This window comes from Dermacentor andersoni, chromosome 1 (genome assembly GCF_023375885.2).
Source record: "Dermacentor andersoni chromosome 1, qqDerAnde1_hic_scaffold, whole genome shotgun sequence".
NCBI lineage: Eukaryota > Metazoa > Arthropoda > Arachnida > Ixodida > Ixodidae > Dermacentor > Dermacentor andersoni.
This window is the reverse complement of record NC_092814.1, coordinates 112,916,830-112,937,413: the sequence shown is the minus strand read 5'-3', so window position 1 is coordinate 112,937,413 and position 20,584 is coordinate 112,916,830. Positions and strand designations below refer to the sequence as shown.

General features: G+C 45.6%; 1 protein-coding gene across 1 annotated transcript in view; it reads right to left on the bottom strand.

The window, feature by feature from the left end:
* Nucleotides 1-5,991: 5,991 nt before the first annotated feature.
* LOC126545681 (carboxypeptidase Q-like) overlaps nucleotides 5,992-20,584 on the bottom strand; it is a 35,512-nt gene continuing 20,919 nt past the window's right edge. Inside the window, exons 4-6 of the mRNA XM_050193623.3 lie at nucleotides 17,210-17,367; nucleotides 11,076-11,176; nucleotides 5,992-7,043 (exon numbers count right to left, since the gene is read on the bottom strand). Of these exons, the coding sequence (XP_050049580.1) occupies nucleotides 6,465-7,043; nucleotides 11,076-11,176; nucleotides 17,210-17,367 (838 nt within the window). The 3' untranslated portion in view covers nucleotides 5,992-6,464. The remainder of the gene's footprint in view (nucleotides 7,044-11,075; nucleotides 11,177-17,209; nucleotides 17,368-20,584) is intronic.

Below are 20,584 nucleotides of genomic sequence, written 5' to 3'. Positions count from 1 at the left end.
GCGGTACGGTGCATAATACGAGCTCGGCGCCGGTGGCGCGTGCGTGGTGGGCTCATCTGCAGCGGTGTGTGAATGTGAAATGGCGCGACGTATTTCCTGTCAGAAAGAAATCTTGCGCAAACGCCGAAATAAGCCATGTGTCCGCTCCTGTACAGATGCGCACTTGAACAAGTCCCGTCTTTCCTGCGAGGACGTTATTGGGGTTATAATCTGCACGGAGTTGGCGTTACGCTTTCTTTTGTCTCTGGATCAAATTGCAACAAGACGAGTACTGTTGATTGTAGCTGTAAGACATCCACTACGGTCGGAATAACATTTGCGAAACGGGTAACTTCACGTCAACTGGAACTGCAACTTCAAAACCTTCATCGGCCTCGTATGTATGGTAGGTGATTACGCTCCTGACAAACAGTTCCGGGAGTCAGCTGGAGCTCATCGTGCAAATTAGCAGGCGTTCAGAAGCTCGAGTGGGAGAAACGGGTATGTGATCTGACTGATTGATAAGCACAGAAAGCCTGAAGATGGTCACGTGACGTCGATGAAGGCGCTGCCTAAGTTCCTACGTTCAAGTGACTTATATAGATGAACTCCGACACGCCGGCGTCATTTTTTGTGAGCACTTTTCTCTCTATCTCGTTCCCTGTGTTCCATATTTATCTCTCTCCTTACCCCTCTCAAGGTTTAGCGTAGCAAATTGTACGTTTGCCTTCCAGTTACCATCACTACCTTTAGTCTACTCATTTCTGTCTCACCTCTCTGAAGACGATGTCTAAGCCTACAAGAACTTTCTGTGGGCCTAGATGGTGCATACTTGACAAATATTTTTAAAGCACAAACAAGAGACACGGCACAAAATGAAGGTCATGCACAGGACAGGCGCTACTTCCTGCAGTTTATTCGACAACGTCGACATGAAATATATATGACACAGGCACATGAGAGAGAGAGAGAGAATCAACTTTTATTGAGCGCTTAGTAAAGGTTGGTGCGCGCTAGCACCAGACGGGGTGGAACCTTCTTCTCAGGTCCCTTATGCGTCCAGCAGTTCCTGGCCCCTAGCCGCCAGCGCGAGCTGGGTCGCTAGGTCGGGGCTGGACAACAAGGTCTCCCATCGCTCGCGGGGGGGGGGGGGGGATGGTGGGGGGTTCTTGAGCTCAAGACGGAGAGAGGGCGATTTCCGATACCGGAGGAGTACGGGGGACCGGAAAATCCGGCATTGGATGAACCGTTCACCATCATGGAGTTATTAACAGCCATAGACGAAAGTAATAAGATGAGCGCACCCGGAACGGACGCAATTACATACAAGCTGCTCAACAACATGAGCGATGCGGAGGCACGCCGGCTCCTGGGTCACATCAACAGAACCTGGGAAAGCTCGAAGTTGCCCGCAGAATGGAAAGAGGCCGAGGTACGGTTCATACCGAAACCCGGCAAACCTCTCACGATCGAGAACATGCGCCCGATCTCGCTCACGTCCTGTGTGGGCAAGGTCATGGAACGCATGGTTCTCAGAAGACTTCAAGCACACCTGAACGAGACGAGTCAGATGCCGGCGACCATGTATGGATTCCGCCAGCACCTGAGCACCCAAGACGTCCTGATCCAATTACACGAACTAGCGATTAAAAGAGCAACGAGGCACGCGCCCCCGGGTATACTGGCTTTGGACCTCAAGGGGACCTTCGACAACGTGTCCCACGCCAGGGTGGTCGAGAACCTGCGCAAGACGGGGTGTGGCCGCAAGACCTACGGCTATATTAAAGATTTCCTAACCAATAGAACGGTGACTATCCGGATAGGAAAGGAAAGGTCCAAGCCTGTGGCGCTCAGAGAGAGGGGAACCCCACAGGGGTCGGTCCTGTCGCCTCTGCTTTTCAACCTGGCCCTCCTGCCCCTGCCCGAACTACTCAATCAGATCGAAGGCGCGGACCACGCGTTCTATGCCGACGATATAACGGTGTGGACGAACCACGCGGGGTCCGATGCCTGGGTGGAGGAAGCCCTGCAGAGAGCGGCAACGACCGTCCACGAGTATGCCACGACCTGCGGCCTGAGCTGCGCTCCACAGAAATCGGAGCTGCTCATGGTACAGCCCGGAAGACCAAAGAAAGAGCCGCCGCCGAACATAATTATCACCATTGACGGCACAGAAATCAAGCCAACGCAGCAGATCCGGATACTGGGCCTGCAGTTGCGCAGCGACGGCAAGGCGCACGCAGCCGTCAACAAAATCAAGACCACATCAGAGCAGGTCCTGAGCATGATCCGGAGAGTCACCAACCGGAACAGAGGGATCAAAGAAGAAGACGCACTGCGCCTGGTGCAGGCATTCGTCCTGTCACGTGTAGCGTACTCCGCCCCGTACCTCCTGCTTACGAAGGTGAACCGCGAGATGCTGAACACGAGGATAAGGAAAGCAGTCAAGCTCGCCATGGGCATCCCATTCCACTCGTCAACGCAGAAGCCGCTGGACATGGGTGCCTACAACACGGTGGAAGAGCTGGTGGAAGTACACCTATCCCACCAGAGAGTAAGGCTGAGACGGACAGAGCACGGCCGGGCCGTCCAACGCAAGATAGGATGGCAAATTGAACAGCAACCGACAACGGAGCTGCTCCCCACAACGAGGAGAGACATTATTAAGACCAAGCCCCTCCCCCGGAACATGCAGCCGGGGAGGAACGACGAGAGACGCTCTGCGTGGGCCAAGGCACTGGCTCGACAGCTGGAAGAGGACCCCGAGGTTCTCTACGCGGACGCCTCGCTTCCCAAGCACGGCACCAGAGCCACGGCGGTCGTCACCATCATCGATAAACTGGTCACAGGCGCGTCGATACGGACGACGAATACAGCCGAAGCGTAAGAAGTCCTCACTCCCGCACAACCGGGAGTGAGGACCGCGGTCACAGACTCCAAGACCGCCTACGCAAGCTACCGCAGGGGGAACATCTCTCCCGCGGCACTAGCGATCCTCACCAAACGCAAATCACCGGGACGGGCCGTTGAGCTCCGTGTGGGTCCCGGCTCACTCGCAAGTGGAAGGCAACGTACTCGCCGACCACTGTGCACGAACATTTAATAACAAATTTAAGAACGCTTTCTTAAATGTTCCATAGACAACGCTTAGTCCATACAAGAACGCGTTCTTATATTCGTTATTTTCGGTATTAAATGTTCGTGCAAGCCGCCCCTGGAAGTACCGGGCACGCAGCGTTAAAAAAGGAAAATGCGGGCAGGACAGATGACGGTTATTGTTTTGGGACAAGATATATACGACCCAAAGGGTGCAAATTTCTTTAAGAGGGTACTGTATTGGCACTATAACGTAGGGGAGATGGGGCTCCCAGTCAATAGTAAAAATTCTTACAAATGCCAAGTCTAGTATTGTCCATTCAGTGTACATTGTAAAATAATTTACACCCCTTCAAGTGAATAGGGTTGTAAATGTCTATAACTCACATCCTTGACCCAAAAATGGTGAAAGGGTGTGAGTTATAGACAGATTTACACCATTTTTCGCTTTTAAGATGGAATTGGTACTGTTGGATCTGGAGGACAATCCCAATTGCTGTCCCCCAGATTTTTGGACCTTGCCGTTGGGTGCGGGAGTTGGCCGAGGTTGAGGAGGACTTTGAGATGAAAACTGGAGGTTTATTTACATTATTTACAGTGAGAGTACAAAGAAATTAACAGTCATAAAGTCATTACGGGCCGGCAGCAACTCGGACGCTGCGGCCCGTGGCAAGAAGCTCGAAAGAGATGAATGAAGGAATACTCTGTTGCTGCTCCCGGTCTCTGGCTTTTAGCCCCTTCGGTGTCTCGAAGTCACGTCCCGTTCGGCCAATCGGCGAGCCCGCTCAGGTGGCGTAATTTTCGGCCAATGGTAGGCGCCCGTGCGAGTGTACGTCACATTCGGCTCAGAGGGTCGCTCCTTGGGCTTCAATTGTCCGAGGGATTACTTGTCTGCGGTATTGCCTTCCTGGTCTGCAACTGCCGTCACAAAGGCGGACGGGGGGGATTGCTCCCAGAGCTTCACGGTGCATTACGGCCGTCGTTGCCTCGCGGCTTGCAAGCGCCGTCACAATAGGCGGATGGGGGTAGACGGGTTGTCTTCGAGCGACCTTTCAGAGCTGCAAAGCAGCTTGGCTCGGGACCCACGTTACCTGGAAGAGTAAGCTTGGCTCGGGACCCACTTTCGGGAAGAGTAAAGCAATGGAAAAATAGCTCCACATGTGGCGCACGAGGTGGGGGACGCCAACATGTTTGGACTTGCCGCGCCTCGGGAACATGGTAGATGTGCTTCTGCGCTCCTTAATTAGGTGTGACGCGATTCGATGTGGTCTGGTGAACTCGAAGGAGGCTCAAGAAAAGGTCCCGTATCTAACAGTACGCAGACGGGTCTGCGGTGCCTTGTGGTCGTATCAATGCAGAGTAGTATCTACCCAATAATATTTTTTTTTCTGAGTTCTTCGTTTCAGGTCTGTACACGCATGATGTTATAAGTGAAGTCTCATTCTATTTGTGTTCGTGTATCAAATGCACTCGCTCTTAATTACTGCATAGCCGCATCTCGGTATGGTTAGTGCCCCTGCAAGACTGCGTCTCTTGAAACATTCGTTATTCTATGTATTGGACGCAACTATACAGTGGCGAAGAGCGGGATCTGCGGTGATACTACACGTTCCAGCGTCAACAAAGTTAGTCAGAAAACACACGCGCGCGCACACACACACACACACACACAAAAAAAAAATTAAGTAAACTAAAAATATCTACCGAAATATAGCGGCGACATGTATTGAAGAATATATTAACTGAAATAAAGCGAATTTTCCGTGTGGAAATAAGAACTTTAAAAAGTACGCCGAATATTGGTGAAATGACAGCTAAACATTTCCTTCAAATGTTTTTTTTGTTGTTGTTGTTCGTTCCTTAAAGGGCTTAGTTTTGCAACAAAATTGCATATTTGGGGGGACCGTCATGCACCGCTAAATGAAAGACTTGTTCGTCCGGTCATTCAGCTGCGCGCAGGCGTCTCAGTTCATGTTTCAGCCCGCTTCTACAATGTCGAAGTGTGCACATGACGGTGTCATATTTTTTCTATTGGACAAATCAGGCAAGCAAAGTTGGTGGACGCAAATATTTTCTATGTCGATGCGAGCATCTAGTGGCTAGAGTGCGCTGGTGTCGTCATCGTTTCTCGTCCCTTGTGTATCGCGCTATATTCTTCGTCAGTGCGGATAACCACTCGCCCAGTATTTTGTACTTCTAAGAAACATGTAGAGCGCCGACAAAACAGCAGAAAAACAAAAACGGAGCGCGTCTTTCTTTTTTTTTTTTCAGCGCAGAGTGCCCTATATTGGGCTCCACCAATGAGCCCCGAAGAAAAGAAAAACGAAAAGCCTCGCATGAGTTCAATAACTTGTATGTAACTTCGGCGCTCCAACGCTCAAATTGCTAACTCCCTTGTAATTATTTTTATGCACCTAATTGAACCACCCGATTTTTGGCCAATCCCCCACTGTGGGTATGTGCCACGGCCACTCAGGACAACAACAACTTGTATACATTCTTTTCCAGGCTCCTAATATCCTAAGTCACGCAGCAAGGAGTGCGGAATTAAGAGGCAGCAGGGCGGTATTTGTATGAGGGCCTGACACCTTGAACTCCTTGAGGCCGCGCAGCGCTGGCGGGCGATTCATGTGCGTGTTTCTCATTTTTCCTAAACTGACTGGCAGTGGTCGCCGCATGCGGCGTTCGCCTTCGCTATCGTCGCAATACTATGCGCGTATTTTATTTCTGAAGCCTCAAAAAAGTCCGCTTTGCGTTGCATTCGCGGTCGCATCATATTCACGTAAGCACGGGGTGTGAAAAAGACTCTCTGGGTAATGGGATAAATTCGGGCTAGTATTACACGGGATCTCCAACTCTCCTTTCTTGGCGTCGTGTGGGAGACTGAGCAACACAGATATCCCATGAGCCTAGACGTACCAGGAGAAGTGCCCGCCTATACAAAGCGGGCGCTTTGTATACTTTATTTTTCTCACATTCAAACGTTCACATGCAAGGCAAGAACGTAAGCCTTATTGTCTGATATGAAAACGCATACAAAGCAGAGAGGGAAATAGGGAAGAAGCATGCTGGCAACAGGCCACTGAGAGGGGCACAAAGCCTGCCTACTCTTTAGAAGGAGGGGATAGAAAAAGGAAGTTGACGATAGAAGGGAAGCAAAAAAGAAACAGCATTCGCACAGAGGATACAGAAACGCACTTGCAGACCTGCGCGCAAAGGATGCAACCAGCGAGTGTCAGTGACAGCTGCCAGTCTAACTATAAGCCTGTTCCCAGCTCCGCCGACAGGAGCCGCTGTACATTGCTGCGTTCATCCTCGCAAAGTGTGTCCATGCCACGGCAAGTGTCAGAGATAGCGCACGCATCGAGTCTCTCCCGGCGGTGCGGGGATCAATGACCTCGGGGCAGCATGTCTCGCAGGTCAGCCACCGCGTAAGCCACGGCCGTCAAAAAGGCCGCGCACAGGTCCAGGTCGCGGCTGCTGATGGCGCTCACGGTGTCGGCGCGCGTGTGGTGGTAGTGGAAGTACCGCTCGTTACGCGTCAAAAGCACGGAAACCGGCACGCCAAGCTCTTCCAGCTTGCTGACGTCGGAGCCGCGGCCGCGGCTGGGCTCGAGCCGCGTAGCGCCCACGGGCGCGGTCAGGGTCAGCAGCCGGCGCAGGATGCAAGCGGTCGTGTTGTCGCCGCCGCTCGTGGTGAGCCCGACGGGCGCAAACGTGCCGATGTCCGACTCGAGCGCCAGCGACACGGCGTCCATCTCGTCCCGGTGCCGGCGAACGAACTCGATGGCCCCATGCATGCCGACCTCCTCCGCCGTCCACAGCACCAGGCGCAGCGTGCGCCGTGGTCGCAGCTGCATGCGGCGCAGCTGCGCCATCGCTGCCATGCAGATGAACACGCCACCCGCGTCGTCCACCACGCCCTGGCCCACGTCCCAGCTGTCCGTGTGCGCGCCCACGATCACGTACTGCACGAGCATACCACATCCGTCTGAGCTATCGGGCATATAGTAATGGAAGCCAACAAAGGCAGTCAGTCTGTTATCGGTTTTAGCTGCAAAAAACTGCCCACAAATAGGGTGTGCGAGTCGCATGGCCTACGTTTTATCCGACCTTCTAGATAATAGTTTGTCGCTTGCCGCTGTTGTGTCTTTGGTTAAACGTATAAGCATATACTAGCGTTTCCTGCAGGCAACAAAACAAAATTATTTTTCTTACTGAGTTTTTGTTTCAGTGCGGAGTTTCTGGCTAAAAGACTTGGGCCATAAATGAATTGTATGCAGCAAGCGTAATTTGTTGGATTAGAGCAGGGACAGAGGACAATGAAGCTTGGTGCGCGATTCTTTTATTTCCGTAAAGCCCGATCACACGCAATAGACCGACCCGGCTGCAGTGGCCACGCAGTTGATGTAAACGAAATGTAATGCACACCTCTTTGCTGCATCCAACCAGAACTGTCTGTACAAGTTGTGCACGAAACCATGGGTAGCGTGGGGTGAAGCTCGCGCTGGTGTTCTGCCATGCTAGCTGTTCCCCACATCTAGACAACCTACATTACTAAATAAAGTTTCCTCAAAGTATATATTTTTTCATTGAACATCTTTTTTTCTTCGTGCATTTTGCATATTTCAATTAAAGAAATATACGTTTCCTCCGAATATTTTATGCTTCCTCCTTAAAGGGTTAAATTTTACAACACAATTGCATTCTCCGTGTCCGCATGCGCCGGTCAATAGAGCACTTGGCATCGCTGCTCGACTGGTTCGTCCGGTCATTTAGCTGCGCACAGGCGGAAAAACCGGTTCACGTACCTCTAGCAGCTGGCTTCTCCAATGACGAGGCGTGAGCACTGCGGTGATGTTTCGTCTTTATTGAACGAATCAGACAAGCAAACACAGTGTTTTTCTAGCGATGCGAACATTTGACCTTGTGGTTCAATTTCAGCGAAAACCAAGCAGTCATAAGCGCGAAACCTAAATAAAGACCCAGGCCGCTTTGTAAACTTATGTACACTAACAAGAAAATAATTGTCCTCTTCTGGGTTATTGTCTCCCAAGGATAATGGTCATCAATCTTGTGTACTCTTCGTTTAACGCTATGCGCTTGCTGCTTTTGTGTCAGGAACACTATATATGCAACGCTGATACGCGCATGCAGTTCGTGCCCGATAAATATTGGTAGCGCATCGCTAAAGTAAGGAAATGCACGCGAGGTAGGCAACGTTTATGGTTTGGGGACACGATAAGCCACAAATGGCGCAAATTTTTCTTAGAGTGTATACGAGCGCTTCAGCGGGATCGTTCTTGACATATCTGGAGTTATAAGACGCCAGAACAGCACTGAGCTAAATAACCCAGGTGCACTAACTTTAACCGGTCCATTCAGATTACCTATGCCATAACTGCTCACTGACAATGAACTACCACTAAATAATGTACAATACATGCGTATTTTGCGGGTACAGGGGCCCCTGTCAGGCGCTGTGCGCCTTTTGCCCCTGCACCTTTCTTGAAATTGTACTCAAGATGAAATAAACCATTCATTCATTCATTCATTCATTCATTCATTCATTCATTCATTCATTCATTAATTCATTCATTCATTCATAACTTGAAAGCTGATGTCCCTCTATAGTGCGCGTTAGTATGAACTAAAGCAAATCGTTCTTGTCGAATGTAGGCCCGTTTTTCCCGCTGGTATTTGACCCTTTTCGTGGGCCGATCTGGGAGGCAAGCAATGAAGCCTAACACAGCATCTCAAACAGTGACCTATGAGTACATTTGTCGCGCACAGCTTTTGCAGAACGCCCAGATAGCGCTCAATGTGACCTTCAGACCCAGTTGAGCGCTGATGAACCTATGTGCAATCACTTATATCGCTTGACACATGCGCTGTCGGACTCTATAGGCATAGCGTACCTGGGTTCTTCCACAAGTGCGCATTGACGTCAGAAATGACGCACATTGGGCTTACTATGCCCCAGTGAATCCACTAGTGAAACCACCAGTGATATCACTGGGCAAGACACGGTCGAAACCACAATCGGTGAACCAATGAACATTGAGCAATTATGTCAAACGATGTGCATTTCTAACAATGTAAGCTTGTAAAATTGTGCACATTCATAATCTCTAGCAATGCTATTTGTCATAAACATGTAATCTTCATAACGTGCAGTATACGTTTCGCTTCAGAATATTACCATTCTTCGTGAGTGCACTTCTACTACCAAACAACAACGATTCGCACTACGTGCGCTCAACTGGAGTTGTGACTGCCAAATTTTTTTGAAGATTTTCGAAGACATGATACCGGTACACACGGCGTGGCTGTGTTAACTTCGAAATTAGTTGGCATTGAAATAGAAAGCGAGAAGTGTGCAGCTTCCGCGCCCGGAAATGAGAGTGCTAGAAGATCCGTCAGCGATGCACGCTTAGTCGCCGTTATCTCGCAGCGATCATTCTGGCTTGCCGACAGGCAGACCGCGCCCTCAAGAGAGCCGAAACTCAAAACCATCTGCCTCACCGCGCCAGTGAAGTCTCGGGGAAGCTTCAAGGATGTAACGATTCGAGCTCTTGTACAGCCGATAAAAAAAGCCACGCGTTAGACTAAACAAATAAGCCAGCGAGGGGCGACTCCTCTGGGCGTGCAAGTTTCTTTTCTACGCATGCTGTCATGTATAAGGTCTTGTGCGCCAAACAAGCTAACTGGCGTGAGGTAGCATTGCGTTATCGATAATGCCGAGTTCCCTCAGAAGGGGTGGCAAGGTTCAGATTTAGACAAAACACCTAAGTACGATAGCTCTATGTGTTAGTGAGTGCGCGCGTTTCATTGAATAACTATTTAGTGACAAATTATAGCGACTTATTATTTCGCGAAAGATACATAGCTTTAACGTGGGCAACACCATCATGATGAAGCAGATCTTATTATCCCCCTTCAACTATTTCTAGATGCATTTCCGAACGATGCAGCTGAAACACACATTAAATATTATAACTTGGGATGCATTTTTTGGGGCTGGAAACGAGATGAAGAGCACTTCACCGTGTCTCAATTATTAGTTGTACTTCCGTAGCCTTGCATGCAGACCTCAATAATCACACAAGGTAAACACGATCAATAATGAACTATCATAATGCAGAAAAAAATAACTGCCTATTTTTATAACATAGTGTTCGTTTATTTCTTTTTTCAATGCTGAAGACCGTTTTTTAAGTTACAGGGGTCGAATTCAAAGCTTTTTGATCGTCATCAACTTAGCCATTGTCCGGCTGCCTTCGCACACGTTTGATTGGCATCTTGTCTTTCGAATAGTTCTAGCAAAATGACTTTTTGTGGAATACGGTCCAAGAATAACACATGTGCTGATCACACAATAGTTCGGGCTTCCCTGCGACATCACACACCTTGGCCGGCCTCATGACCTTGTATACAAGTCGCAGAGGCGCCGAGATAAGTGGAGTGTTTTCTTCTTATGGTACCAAATGAATTAAAGAATTTTTGTTACGTTTGGCCTCGTTTTAGATGTTTGTGTGCAAGGTGGAGAGAAGGGACAACCTGTCCCGCTTAGAGTAACGATGAACTGAGCCGACTTCGAAATCATTTCAGCCGTTTGTCGTCATTTAGCTAGGCATCAGGACTCTCTTTTTCTCTCGACCATTGGTTTCGGTAGCAAGGTAGCGCAGGCAAAACTAGGGAAAAAAATCTCCGTTTCCTATTTGACTGTACTGAACTAATTGCACTGTGCCCTGTGAAGTCGCTGTTCAATGGCCACTCCGCCACGGACAAACGCACTGGCGGCTAGTGAACGTTTGCCGTGAATGCTTCCCTGGCAATATATGTATCCAAGTATACAAATGCTGAAGATTCTTATGAAGAGAGGGCAAAATGCACTAAAAAAAAGAGATGTAAAGCATGTGCTACTCAAAACAAGAAAATACGATTAAGCGAACGTCGCCAGTGTCTGGTAGCGCGACTCCCGTTCGTGCACATTTTACCTGCTCCGGAAAGACTGAGCCCGTGATGTCGGCAACAATGTTTCTGGAGACGCCCTGCGTGTGGTTGTTGCTCATCTCCAGGTGCACGACAACGTTGGAACCTGCACGTAGAGAAGGCCGTCAGTCATGGATAGTTTGGCCCTTCAAGCGTTAGGCAATAATTTTCCAGCTGCCATTTAATGAAATGAACGGCCGCTAGTCTAAACGTTAAAAAAAGAAAAAAATCACACCCGTCTCTTTCACGAAGGTTTCAGTATCCTCGAGGTGTTGTTCTTGCAGCGCCGATCGAAGCAGAGGAACGCATGAACCAGACGGCCCGTGTTACACAGGTCATCAGCTTATAATGTACATTGCAGACCAGTGTACACTGTAGTTTTCGCTGTAAAGTTGCTATTAGGTTAATTGAAAAGAAGAATACCAATTCACTGTCTCGCGGAACTCCCTGCATGATACGGCGACAACTACTCGGATCTTCAATTGTCTGAATAAAAATGTTTGAGCTACCTAAAAATTGAGGAATTCACTTCAGGAATCGGCCGCACAAAAGTTAAATCTAACACTAACGAGCACATGGGTTGTGAGCACATGGGTTGTGATTTGCAGTGCCTGGCGCCTCGTTGACATTGAGAAAGACTGTTATGGTTAATTCTCTACGTGTTAAACTCATATGACAAGATCCAGCACTACTAGTGCAATGCCGCAGTAGAAACTGTCATGTCATTTGAAAACAGTTTCATTGGTCGGCAATTTTCTCCACGACCTTACAAAGATAGCCTGTGTGGCTTGAGGGTCTGAAAAAGTGGGATATTGCCATGTTTCACGAGTGGGATCACACGAATGACTTTGCAAATATTCAGAAAAGTTCTCTTTAGCTATAGATTGGTAAACAGCTCCAAAATTATCATCTACCTGCAGGTCTGAGGCTTTTATTTAACTGTATATATATATATATATATATATATATATATATATATATATATATATATATATATATATATATATATATATATATATATATATATATATATATATATATATTGTGTTTGTGTGTGCGCTGTGTGTGTGTGTTGCAGCTGCACTAAATTTTTAAAAATTGGCTGTAGCAGATGGCACATTTCTAACCCTTGCGCTAAATTATTCGATGAGGCGGTGATTGTTTCTACGAGAAATCAAAATGCCTAATTTAGTAGTTACCATAATTATATCAATTATTTTATTAATTACATTACGGCACGTATTTCAATCTACGAATTGTATCAAGCGAGCTTGCAAGGCATATCGACTTGTTCTGAGGATGGCACTAGTTTCGAGATATGCGCCGTCAAACTTGCCGTAAAAATGCACTGTTGTTCCACCTACATTATTTAAGGAGACGCTGTGTTATACATTGAAGCACAAAAGTAACTGGAACACTAATGCATTTCATCAGACCCTTTGAAAATTAATATCTCGAAACTGGTGTAGTTCTCAGACTTCGTTTCAAGTGAATACGCGTTGCGAAGTCATCGGCTACAACTCGTAAGTTTAAGAGGTACACTGAGCGTAAATTATGTGGTAAACTTATAAACAGTCAAGTTGAGGACGTTTGTGACGAAGACAATGTGCAGATCCTGCACGATGTAGGAATCGATGTTATGCGAAGCATTCTTCTGGTAGCCACCCATCATCGTTTGAGGTTCTGCAAAACGTTACCAGACGGGCCAACGGGTTCGAAGGCGAGCAGCTTCGTGCGTACGCGTGTGCGTGAGGACAGCAGCAGCAGCAGCAGCAGCAAGACGACGACGATAGTATGACGGCAAATTCATGACGATTGGTTGTTTTTTTGTGTGTGTTTCTTTCTTTTTTCTTTTTGTGTTGTTGTTGTTGGTGGTGGTGGTGGTGGTGGTTTTTGTACTGTAGCGAAGAAACGTGAATTGCTACCTGTTCCATTGCGACATGGGCCAATCTTGAAGGCTGTACATGTCGCACAGCGCCTACGTAGTGTCAGCAGCTACAAGGACTGATGCAATCTTGCATAATCGCATAATATTTGTTACCGTTATTTGCATTATTTTATTCGTTCCATTGCCGGTCTTTACATTTTCTTTCCGGACTACCTGTTTGTTTTATTCAGGCCGAGTTTTTTTTTTATTCGCTCTGTTTTTTTACGCGCATGTATGTCGGCGTCTTCTTTCGCGTCGTATTTGGTTGATACGCCTTTCTTTCTTTCTTTTTTTTTTTCAATATGCCAAGCGGATCTATCCGAGAGTATGGTGCACCGTGGTCAATATTTTACTACAATGGCACTAATTACGCCCGTACCGTTAATGTTGCCTGCTCTGCGACTAATTCTCGCTTTTTGTTGCGTTGAGACCTACATTTTGCTACCTTTTGCGTCTTGCTACCACGGTCGAAAGGAGGCGCGAAAGGTTAGAACGACAGAAAGCTGAGCTAGTTGGTAAGGATTCATTATGCAAAAAAGAAGTGAGGCGTGCAGACAGGACACAAGAGTAGTCCACTTGTGACGTGTTGTCCACTTCTCTACTCTTGTGCCCTGTCTGCACGCCTCACTTCTTTTTTGCATAATGAGGCGCGAAAGGGCCGTTTTTGACCCAGAGGCCGCACAGATGCCCGGATGCTCACACGTACAACACGCACGTGTGAAGTCAACAAAGAAGACGTTGTCTTCGTAAAGTTTGTGCAGCTTGGTTTGCACGCACACACTGCATGGTGGCTCCGGGCACCGACACAGGATCATCGCCAGCCGTCACAGATTATGTGGACTGGGTTTGCGGAAAAAGAGAAAGATAAACTGGAAAAAGCGCTCTAATGCCGATTCAATGTAGACTCGCGGTGCAGTAAAATGCATTTAGCTGCCGGATGCGCCCGCTTCTCCGTGTTGCGCGCGGAGCGCACAGACACCGATCAATGAGGAGACACTGAATTCCAGAATCATGGTTAATCATGGTCGTGCATCGCAGGCCTTGTGCTTTACGCTGTTCGTTGCCAACCCTTGCATCCTTCTTAATTCACGCGCTTGCAATGAAGACGCACAGCTTTGGAGACAAAAAATGTGAAAACAAGTGCGCTCCAATGCCGACCTGCAATGCCACGGAATTGGCACAGCAGCCATTCTCTGTCTGGTCGTGCCACATAAAAAAAAAATTTATATATATATATATATATATATATATATATATATATATATATATATATATATATATATATATATATATATATATATATATATATATATAAGTTTGTCCTCAGAAAGCAGATCTGGCACAGTTAGTGTGGCTTTGGCAGGATACAGTCTGTTACAGTCTGTCTGGTACAGTCTGGCAGGATACTTTGGCCTGTTACAAAATCTGACTCATCACTACCCGATATTTTTACGCTTTCAGAATAATGAAAGCTCTGTCGAAGCCACTTACACAAAGCTAACACTTGACAAAGAAGCTTTCATTTATTCACTGAGCCAAGCTGATTGGTCGTCTATAGCAGACATGAAAGATCCACAAACGGCCTTCTCGTTCTTTATATCTGTACTAAAATCGTATTTTGACTGCCATACCCGCAAAGTCACATGCAAAAAAAAAGTTTGTGTCCCCACAGAATTCTTGACTGTCAGATAAGCTTCTAGCCTTGATGCGCAAAAAAGACAATCTGTATAAGAAAACGTAACTACGGCCATTTAACGGCAATTTGACTAGGAGGTATAAAAAATTTGCCAACTTTCTTGGTATCGAACTAAAAAAAGCTAAAAAGAAACTTTATTACGAGAAAAAAATATTAGAATGCGGAACAGACATTAGTAAGAAATGTAAGATAGTAAATAATTTTTTTAAATAGGCGAAACAATCGCGATATTTTAAAGAAAATTATTCATAACGACAAAGCGTACACCACCTCACAAGATATTGCTGATTCTTCTGCTGAATTTTTCTTTAGTAGCGATTCGCATATACCCACGCAATATAGCCATTTAATGCGACGCCTACCTGACTCGTTCTTTTTGTTTACAACTACACCACAGGAAATAGAAAACATTATAAGAAATTTAAAAGCAACAAGTGCAGGTCTTGATAATATACATTCGAATCACATCAACCTAATTGGGCACCTAATCTCAGATGCTCTCGCAATTATTATTAACCTAATGTTTAAGACTGGAACCTTCCCACAAGAACTAAAACAAGGTAGAATTACTCCAGTACCTAGAAAGGGTGACCATACCTTGATTACTAATTATAGGCCAATATGCATTCTACCCTTTTTTAGCAAAGTTATTGAACGGCTGGTAGAAAAGCGCCCTAAGTACCTATCTAAATTTAGTATTATTTCACCATTCCAATTCGGCTTCTGCAAGGGCTATTCAACTGAACTTGCTCTCATCGTCCTAATTGAACAATTAAAGATGGCAATCGATAAGGGCCTGTATGCTGGATCAGTGTTCGTGGATTTAACTAAAGCATTTGATAAAATTAACCACTGGATTTTATCCCTTAAACTTGAATCTATCAGAATAACAGGTCCTGCTTTAATACAATATTACTAAAAAAATAGAGCACAAAGAGTTAGAATTAATGGTGTTCTTTCTAAATCAATGATAACAAACATTGGTGTACCACAGGGATCCATACTTGGCCCACTGTTGTTTTTAATATATGTTAATGACCTACCTAAATGCCTGCTTTCTTCTAACTACATTCTTTATGCAGATGACACAACTATCTTTAACTCTGACATTTGTTTATAAGGAACCGAGTTTCGAAACTTAATACTGACTTAAACAACGTGTTAAATTGGTGCAGAATTACCCACCTCAATATAAGCTCGTCTAAAACTAAATTTGTTTTATTCACGTCCCACCAACACTCATCCGCATTCATTCTTCCGCGCTACATTGGTAATAATCTTATCTGGCATAGTACTTCCGGTAACTATTTGGGTGTAGAACTTGATTCTAACCTTAAATTTTATCAACACATAGCCAACATTAGGCAGAAGGCAACATGCGGAATAAGGACACTTTTAAAAGCTCGGTATGTATTTAACCATAAAACACTACTCTCTTTATACTACTCATTTATCCATTCACATATAGACTATTGTATTGCATGCTGGGGCAATACGTACCGTGCCCACTTTCGATCATTACAAGTATTACAAAACCAGGCTGTTAAAATAATCACATTTAGTCCTAACCATTTCAATTCCAAACAGTTATTACATAACTATAACATTCTTACTGTAGACGAACTTGTTAACTTTAATCTTGGTACGTTTTTTTTATACCGACAACTAGATTAGGCTCACCACAAGAGTCTGTTACCTCAATCTTGTCTAATGAATACTAATCTTACGCGATTTGCAGTAAACAATAATTTTATTCTTCCCAAGGTACGCACAAATTATGGTAAGCACAGTATCCATTTTTCGTCCGTTTCCTTCAGGAACACACTACCTCCTACTATTAAGTCATGTAAATAATTTCAATTTAAACGAGAACTAAAAACCACATTTTATCGTCTCCAATAACTAAGTTGTCTTTTTTTTCCTTTTCACCCTTCCAAATGTACATTTTGTTAATACTTACGCTGCACAAATAAAAGTTCGGTTGGTTATGTCTCATTATCAATTTACTTTCATTATGGCGCTATAGTTACTTCTGTAGTTAGTCGAATGTAATAATTATTATAATTTTTTACTAGCATGTGTGCAGCTGATTTGTATTAGTACTGCTAAACGCAAACCAATGCTATGTTTGCTATTTTTTAATTTTTTACATTATTTGTTGCAACTGTTTACATTTTTACATACGCTGTACAGGAGGTCCCGTTACAGTCTTTGACCTCGAGACCTCCTCCTGTATAATATTCCCTTGTACTGTATCTTGTGTGTTAATAATAAAACCGCATTCATTCATTCATTCATTCATTCATTCATTCATTCATTCATTCATTCATTCATTCATCAAAGATGAAAAATAAAATGATGACGCTTTCGATTTGGTGCGGTAAGTTATTTTTTTTTATTCCTTTGGAAATACCTAGATAAGACCACACGAGAGCCACATCTCGTTATAACGTCAAAGTTTCCGCGATTAGATTACCCGCACTGCTCACCACCTTCACCAACCGAGTAAAGCTCACCGCGTTCCACGAGCCTTGTCAGCAATTCGGCGTCCTCGACAGTGACTGCGGCGGCGGGGATCTTCGGGTGGTCGGGCAGGTACTTCAGCATTCCCGTGTGCGGCGTGTACAGCGAGGCCGGGGTCGCCGAGCGCACCAGAGCCGCCACGGCGCCGTATCTGCGCATATTGCACGCACGGCGCTCTGCTTGCGCCATTTCGGGCAAATAACTCGCGAACAGGAGAATTCAAATACAGGCGCAGAAAAAGACACACAAGACGTTCGCTGAGTGATTGGACATGCGTATTAGTTTTCCTCCTCCATAAAGAAGGTGTGTGTACGCGTCAGTACAAGGCTAATTAGCTATATGATATACTTCTAAGTAGTCTTCCGGTCTTGCTGATCAGACGTGAATTTTTTCGTTCGAGCTTGATTACTCTAGGATAATACAGGCATACATAAATATTCACAGCAGAGGCGCTCGCAGAAGCTTCAGCCATATTTATACTATATCGGTTGTTTTTATTGTGATAGCAATTATATGGACACTCCAGGAGCTTTTCTGCCGTCGCCGTGATGTTGCCGTGATGATGGCTCAGAGGTCGTCGCTGTCGCCGTGAAGTGAGAGCCACAGCATGGAGGTCAATTCACTCACTGCTACTGCCGCGCTTCCTCACTTCAGCGTTCTGACAGCTGAGCTTCCGCGGTCATCGAGCGAGATATGTTCATGTTTGCTTGCGCGCACGTGACCTCATGCTTGTCAATTTAGTTAGTAAGCTATTGCTTCCAAGTTTATACGATCGATAAAGCTCCTATCCTTACTTCGTATATGTCTACTAATTTGGTATCATAATCAATGCTTCACCTTTTGGGCGAGACTGCGACTTTTTTTTTTTATCGTAAACAGAATTTAAAAAATCGCCTGTAGCATGTCGCACAAATTTATTGGCTAAGCTGGATTACTCAAATAGGTGAACATTACCCGCAAAAAATTAAAATACATAATTGATTATTTTAAAAACTTCTATCAACTATTTAACTAGTTACATTAGCGCACATATTCCAATTTATAAATTAATGCCAGTACTTTCACAAGGCACATCCATATGGAGCAAATATGGAGCAAACCGTTGAAGCAAATAAAGCTTGCCATTCTATCCACGGCACTGAGGCTGGTTCTGTAATTTCCAAGCTTTAGTCAGAAGTGCAAGCTTTAACTGAAAAATGCGACGACTCGGAGAATAGACTTTGGCGTTGTAACTTGGTCTTTTTTGGTCTCCGTGACGTGGTTGGCGAGTCTTGGGAGCAGTCCGAGGACCAGATTATTTCTTTCTGCCGTGACAAACTGGACGTATCAGTCTATACTAATAACATTGAACGGGCCCATAGACTAGGTCAATTCCAAGAAAAGAAGAACCGCCCTATTATCGTGAAGTTTGCACGGTTTAAAGACAAATCCCAAATTCTCTCCTGTGGCGGGAAGTTAAAAGGCACATCGTTTGCTATACGCGAAGATTATGCCGCACGTGTGCGCCTGGCTAGGAAAAAACTTTACCTTTCCGCGCAGGAGAGAAGCCTTCCTTTTAAGATTAGGTTCGATGAACTTATCATAGGCAATAAGCGTTTTGTTTACAATGCTCAGACTCACTGTGTTATCGAATTCAAATCCTAGCCAGCAACACGTGCTTGCACTCACCCGTTTTCATCCTTCGCCCTTGACCCTCCCACTCCTGTCTTTGAAGCAACTTATCACCTTATGCAGGGTGTGCTTTCGAACGTCCGTAGTTACTTACCAAAAAAGGATATCGTGGAAGCTCTTCTTCAGGATAGTGAAACCGACTTTGCCGTCTTTACCGAATCATGGCTAACTCCGGACATCGAGAGCGACGAACTATTGGAGGATGCCACCTCATTCATTACTTATAGATACGAGAGGACTTCACGCAGGGGCGGTGGTGTATTGGTCTTCGTTCGATCCAATATAGCCTCATGCTCCATTACGATTAACTGCAGCCTAGATATTATCTACGTTAAACTGTCCCTCAAAACATGTACAAACATACTTGTAGCATGTTATCACCCTCCGGACTGTGACCACACCTTCACTAATGACTTACACTCGGTTCTAGTTCATTTGACTTCCCGGTTCCCCAAGGCCAATTACATCCTTTGTGGTGATTTCAACTTCCCTGACATTGACTGGAAGAACTCAATCGCATCCTCACGATTATCCAAAGACTTCCTTCAGTTAACCCTATGGTTCAACCTTACTCAGACTGTCCACTCGCTCACTCGGGGCTCTAACATACTCGATCTTGTTTTGGTCTCAAACCCTGACTTAATTTCATCAGTGTCCCTTCCCACGGAACTAAGTGATCACAAAGCCGTAACATTCCACCTATCTTTCCCCATTAAAAAAAAAACAGCCAGTAAAAAAATATATCAGGAGCTGCAACAAGGCCAACTTTTCTGCGATTAACTCCGAACTAGAATCTTTCTATGAATGTTTTCGTCAATATGCTTCTTCACGATCAGTTAACAATAACTGGTTGCTGTTCAAACAGCAAATTCAAAATTTAATTGACAAACACGTCCCTCTGATTCGCATTCGAGGCGATGCAGGCCAACCCTGGTATTCTAACTCGCTAAAAAGACTATCGCGCAAGAAAAAAAGATTGTATCGTGTCGCTCAGAAATCGTACTCAGCATCTAAATGGAAGAAATACTCGGATCGGCTGCGCGAATACGCCCGTCTTTTGAGGCAATCGAAACGCAAATTTCATCATGAGGATCTAAAAAATATCATTAGTGTTAACCCTAAAGAATTTTAGAGCAACTTAAAACCAAAGAATCAATCCCATAACATTGCGCTTGTTTATCCAGACGGCTCTGACGTTCCACTTGATCAGCGGGCTAATGTCATGAACTCCTATTTCTCGTCTGTTTTCACCTCCGAACCTGTTCATGATGTACCGGCGCTGCCTAGACCAAATTTCGGTGCAACGCCGCCGGTCGTCATCACAGTTGAAGGTATTTTGTGCCTCATTAACAAATTAAAAATTTCGAGTGCTCCAGGACCTGACAATATCCCTACAAAGTTCCTTAAAAGTACTAAGGACGTGTCGAGTCGCATCTTGCAGATAGTTTTTGCGCAGTCCCTTTTAGAAGGTGAAATTCCGCACGACTGGAAGACTGCGAAAGTAACCCCGGTTTTCAAAAAGGGCAACCGCTCTCACCCGTCAAATTATCGGCCTATATCGCTGACATGCGTTGCATGCAAACTAATGGAACACATCATATATTCCCACGTCGCCAGTCATCTCGATAATAATTCTTTCTTTTTCCGCAAGCAGCACGGCTTTCGCCCCGGGTTATCATGTGAAACACAATTATGCG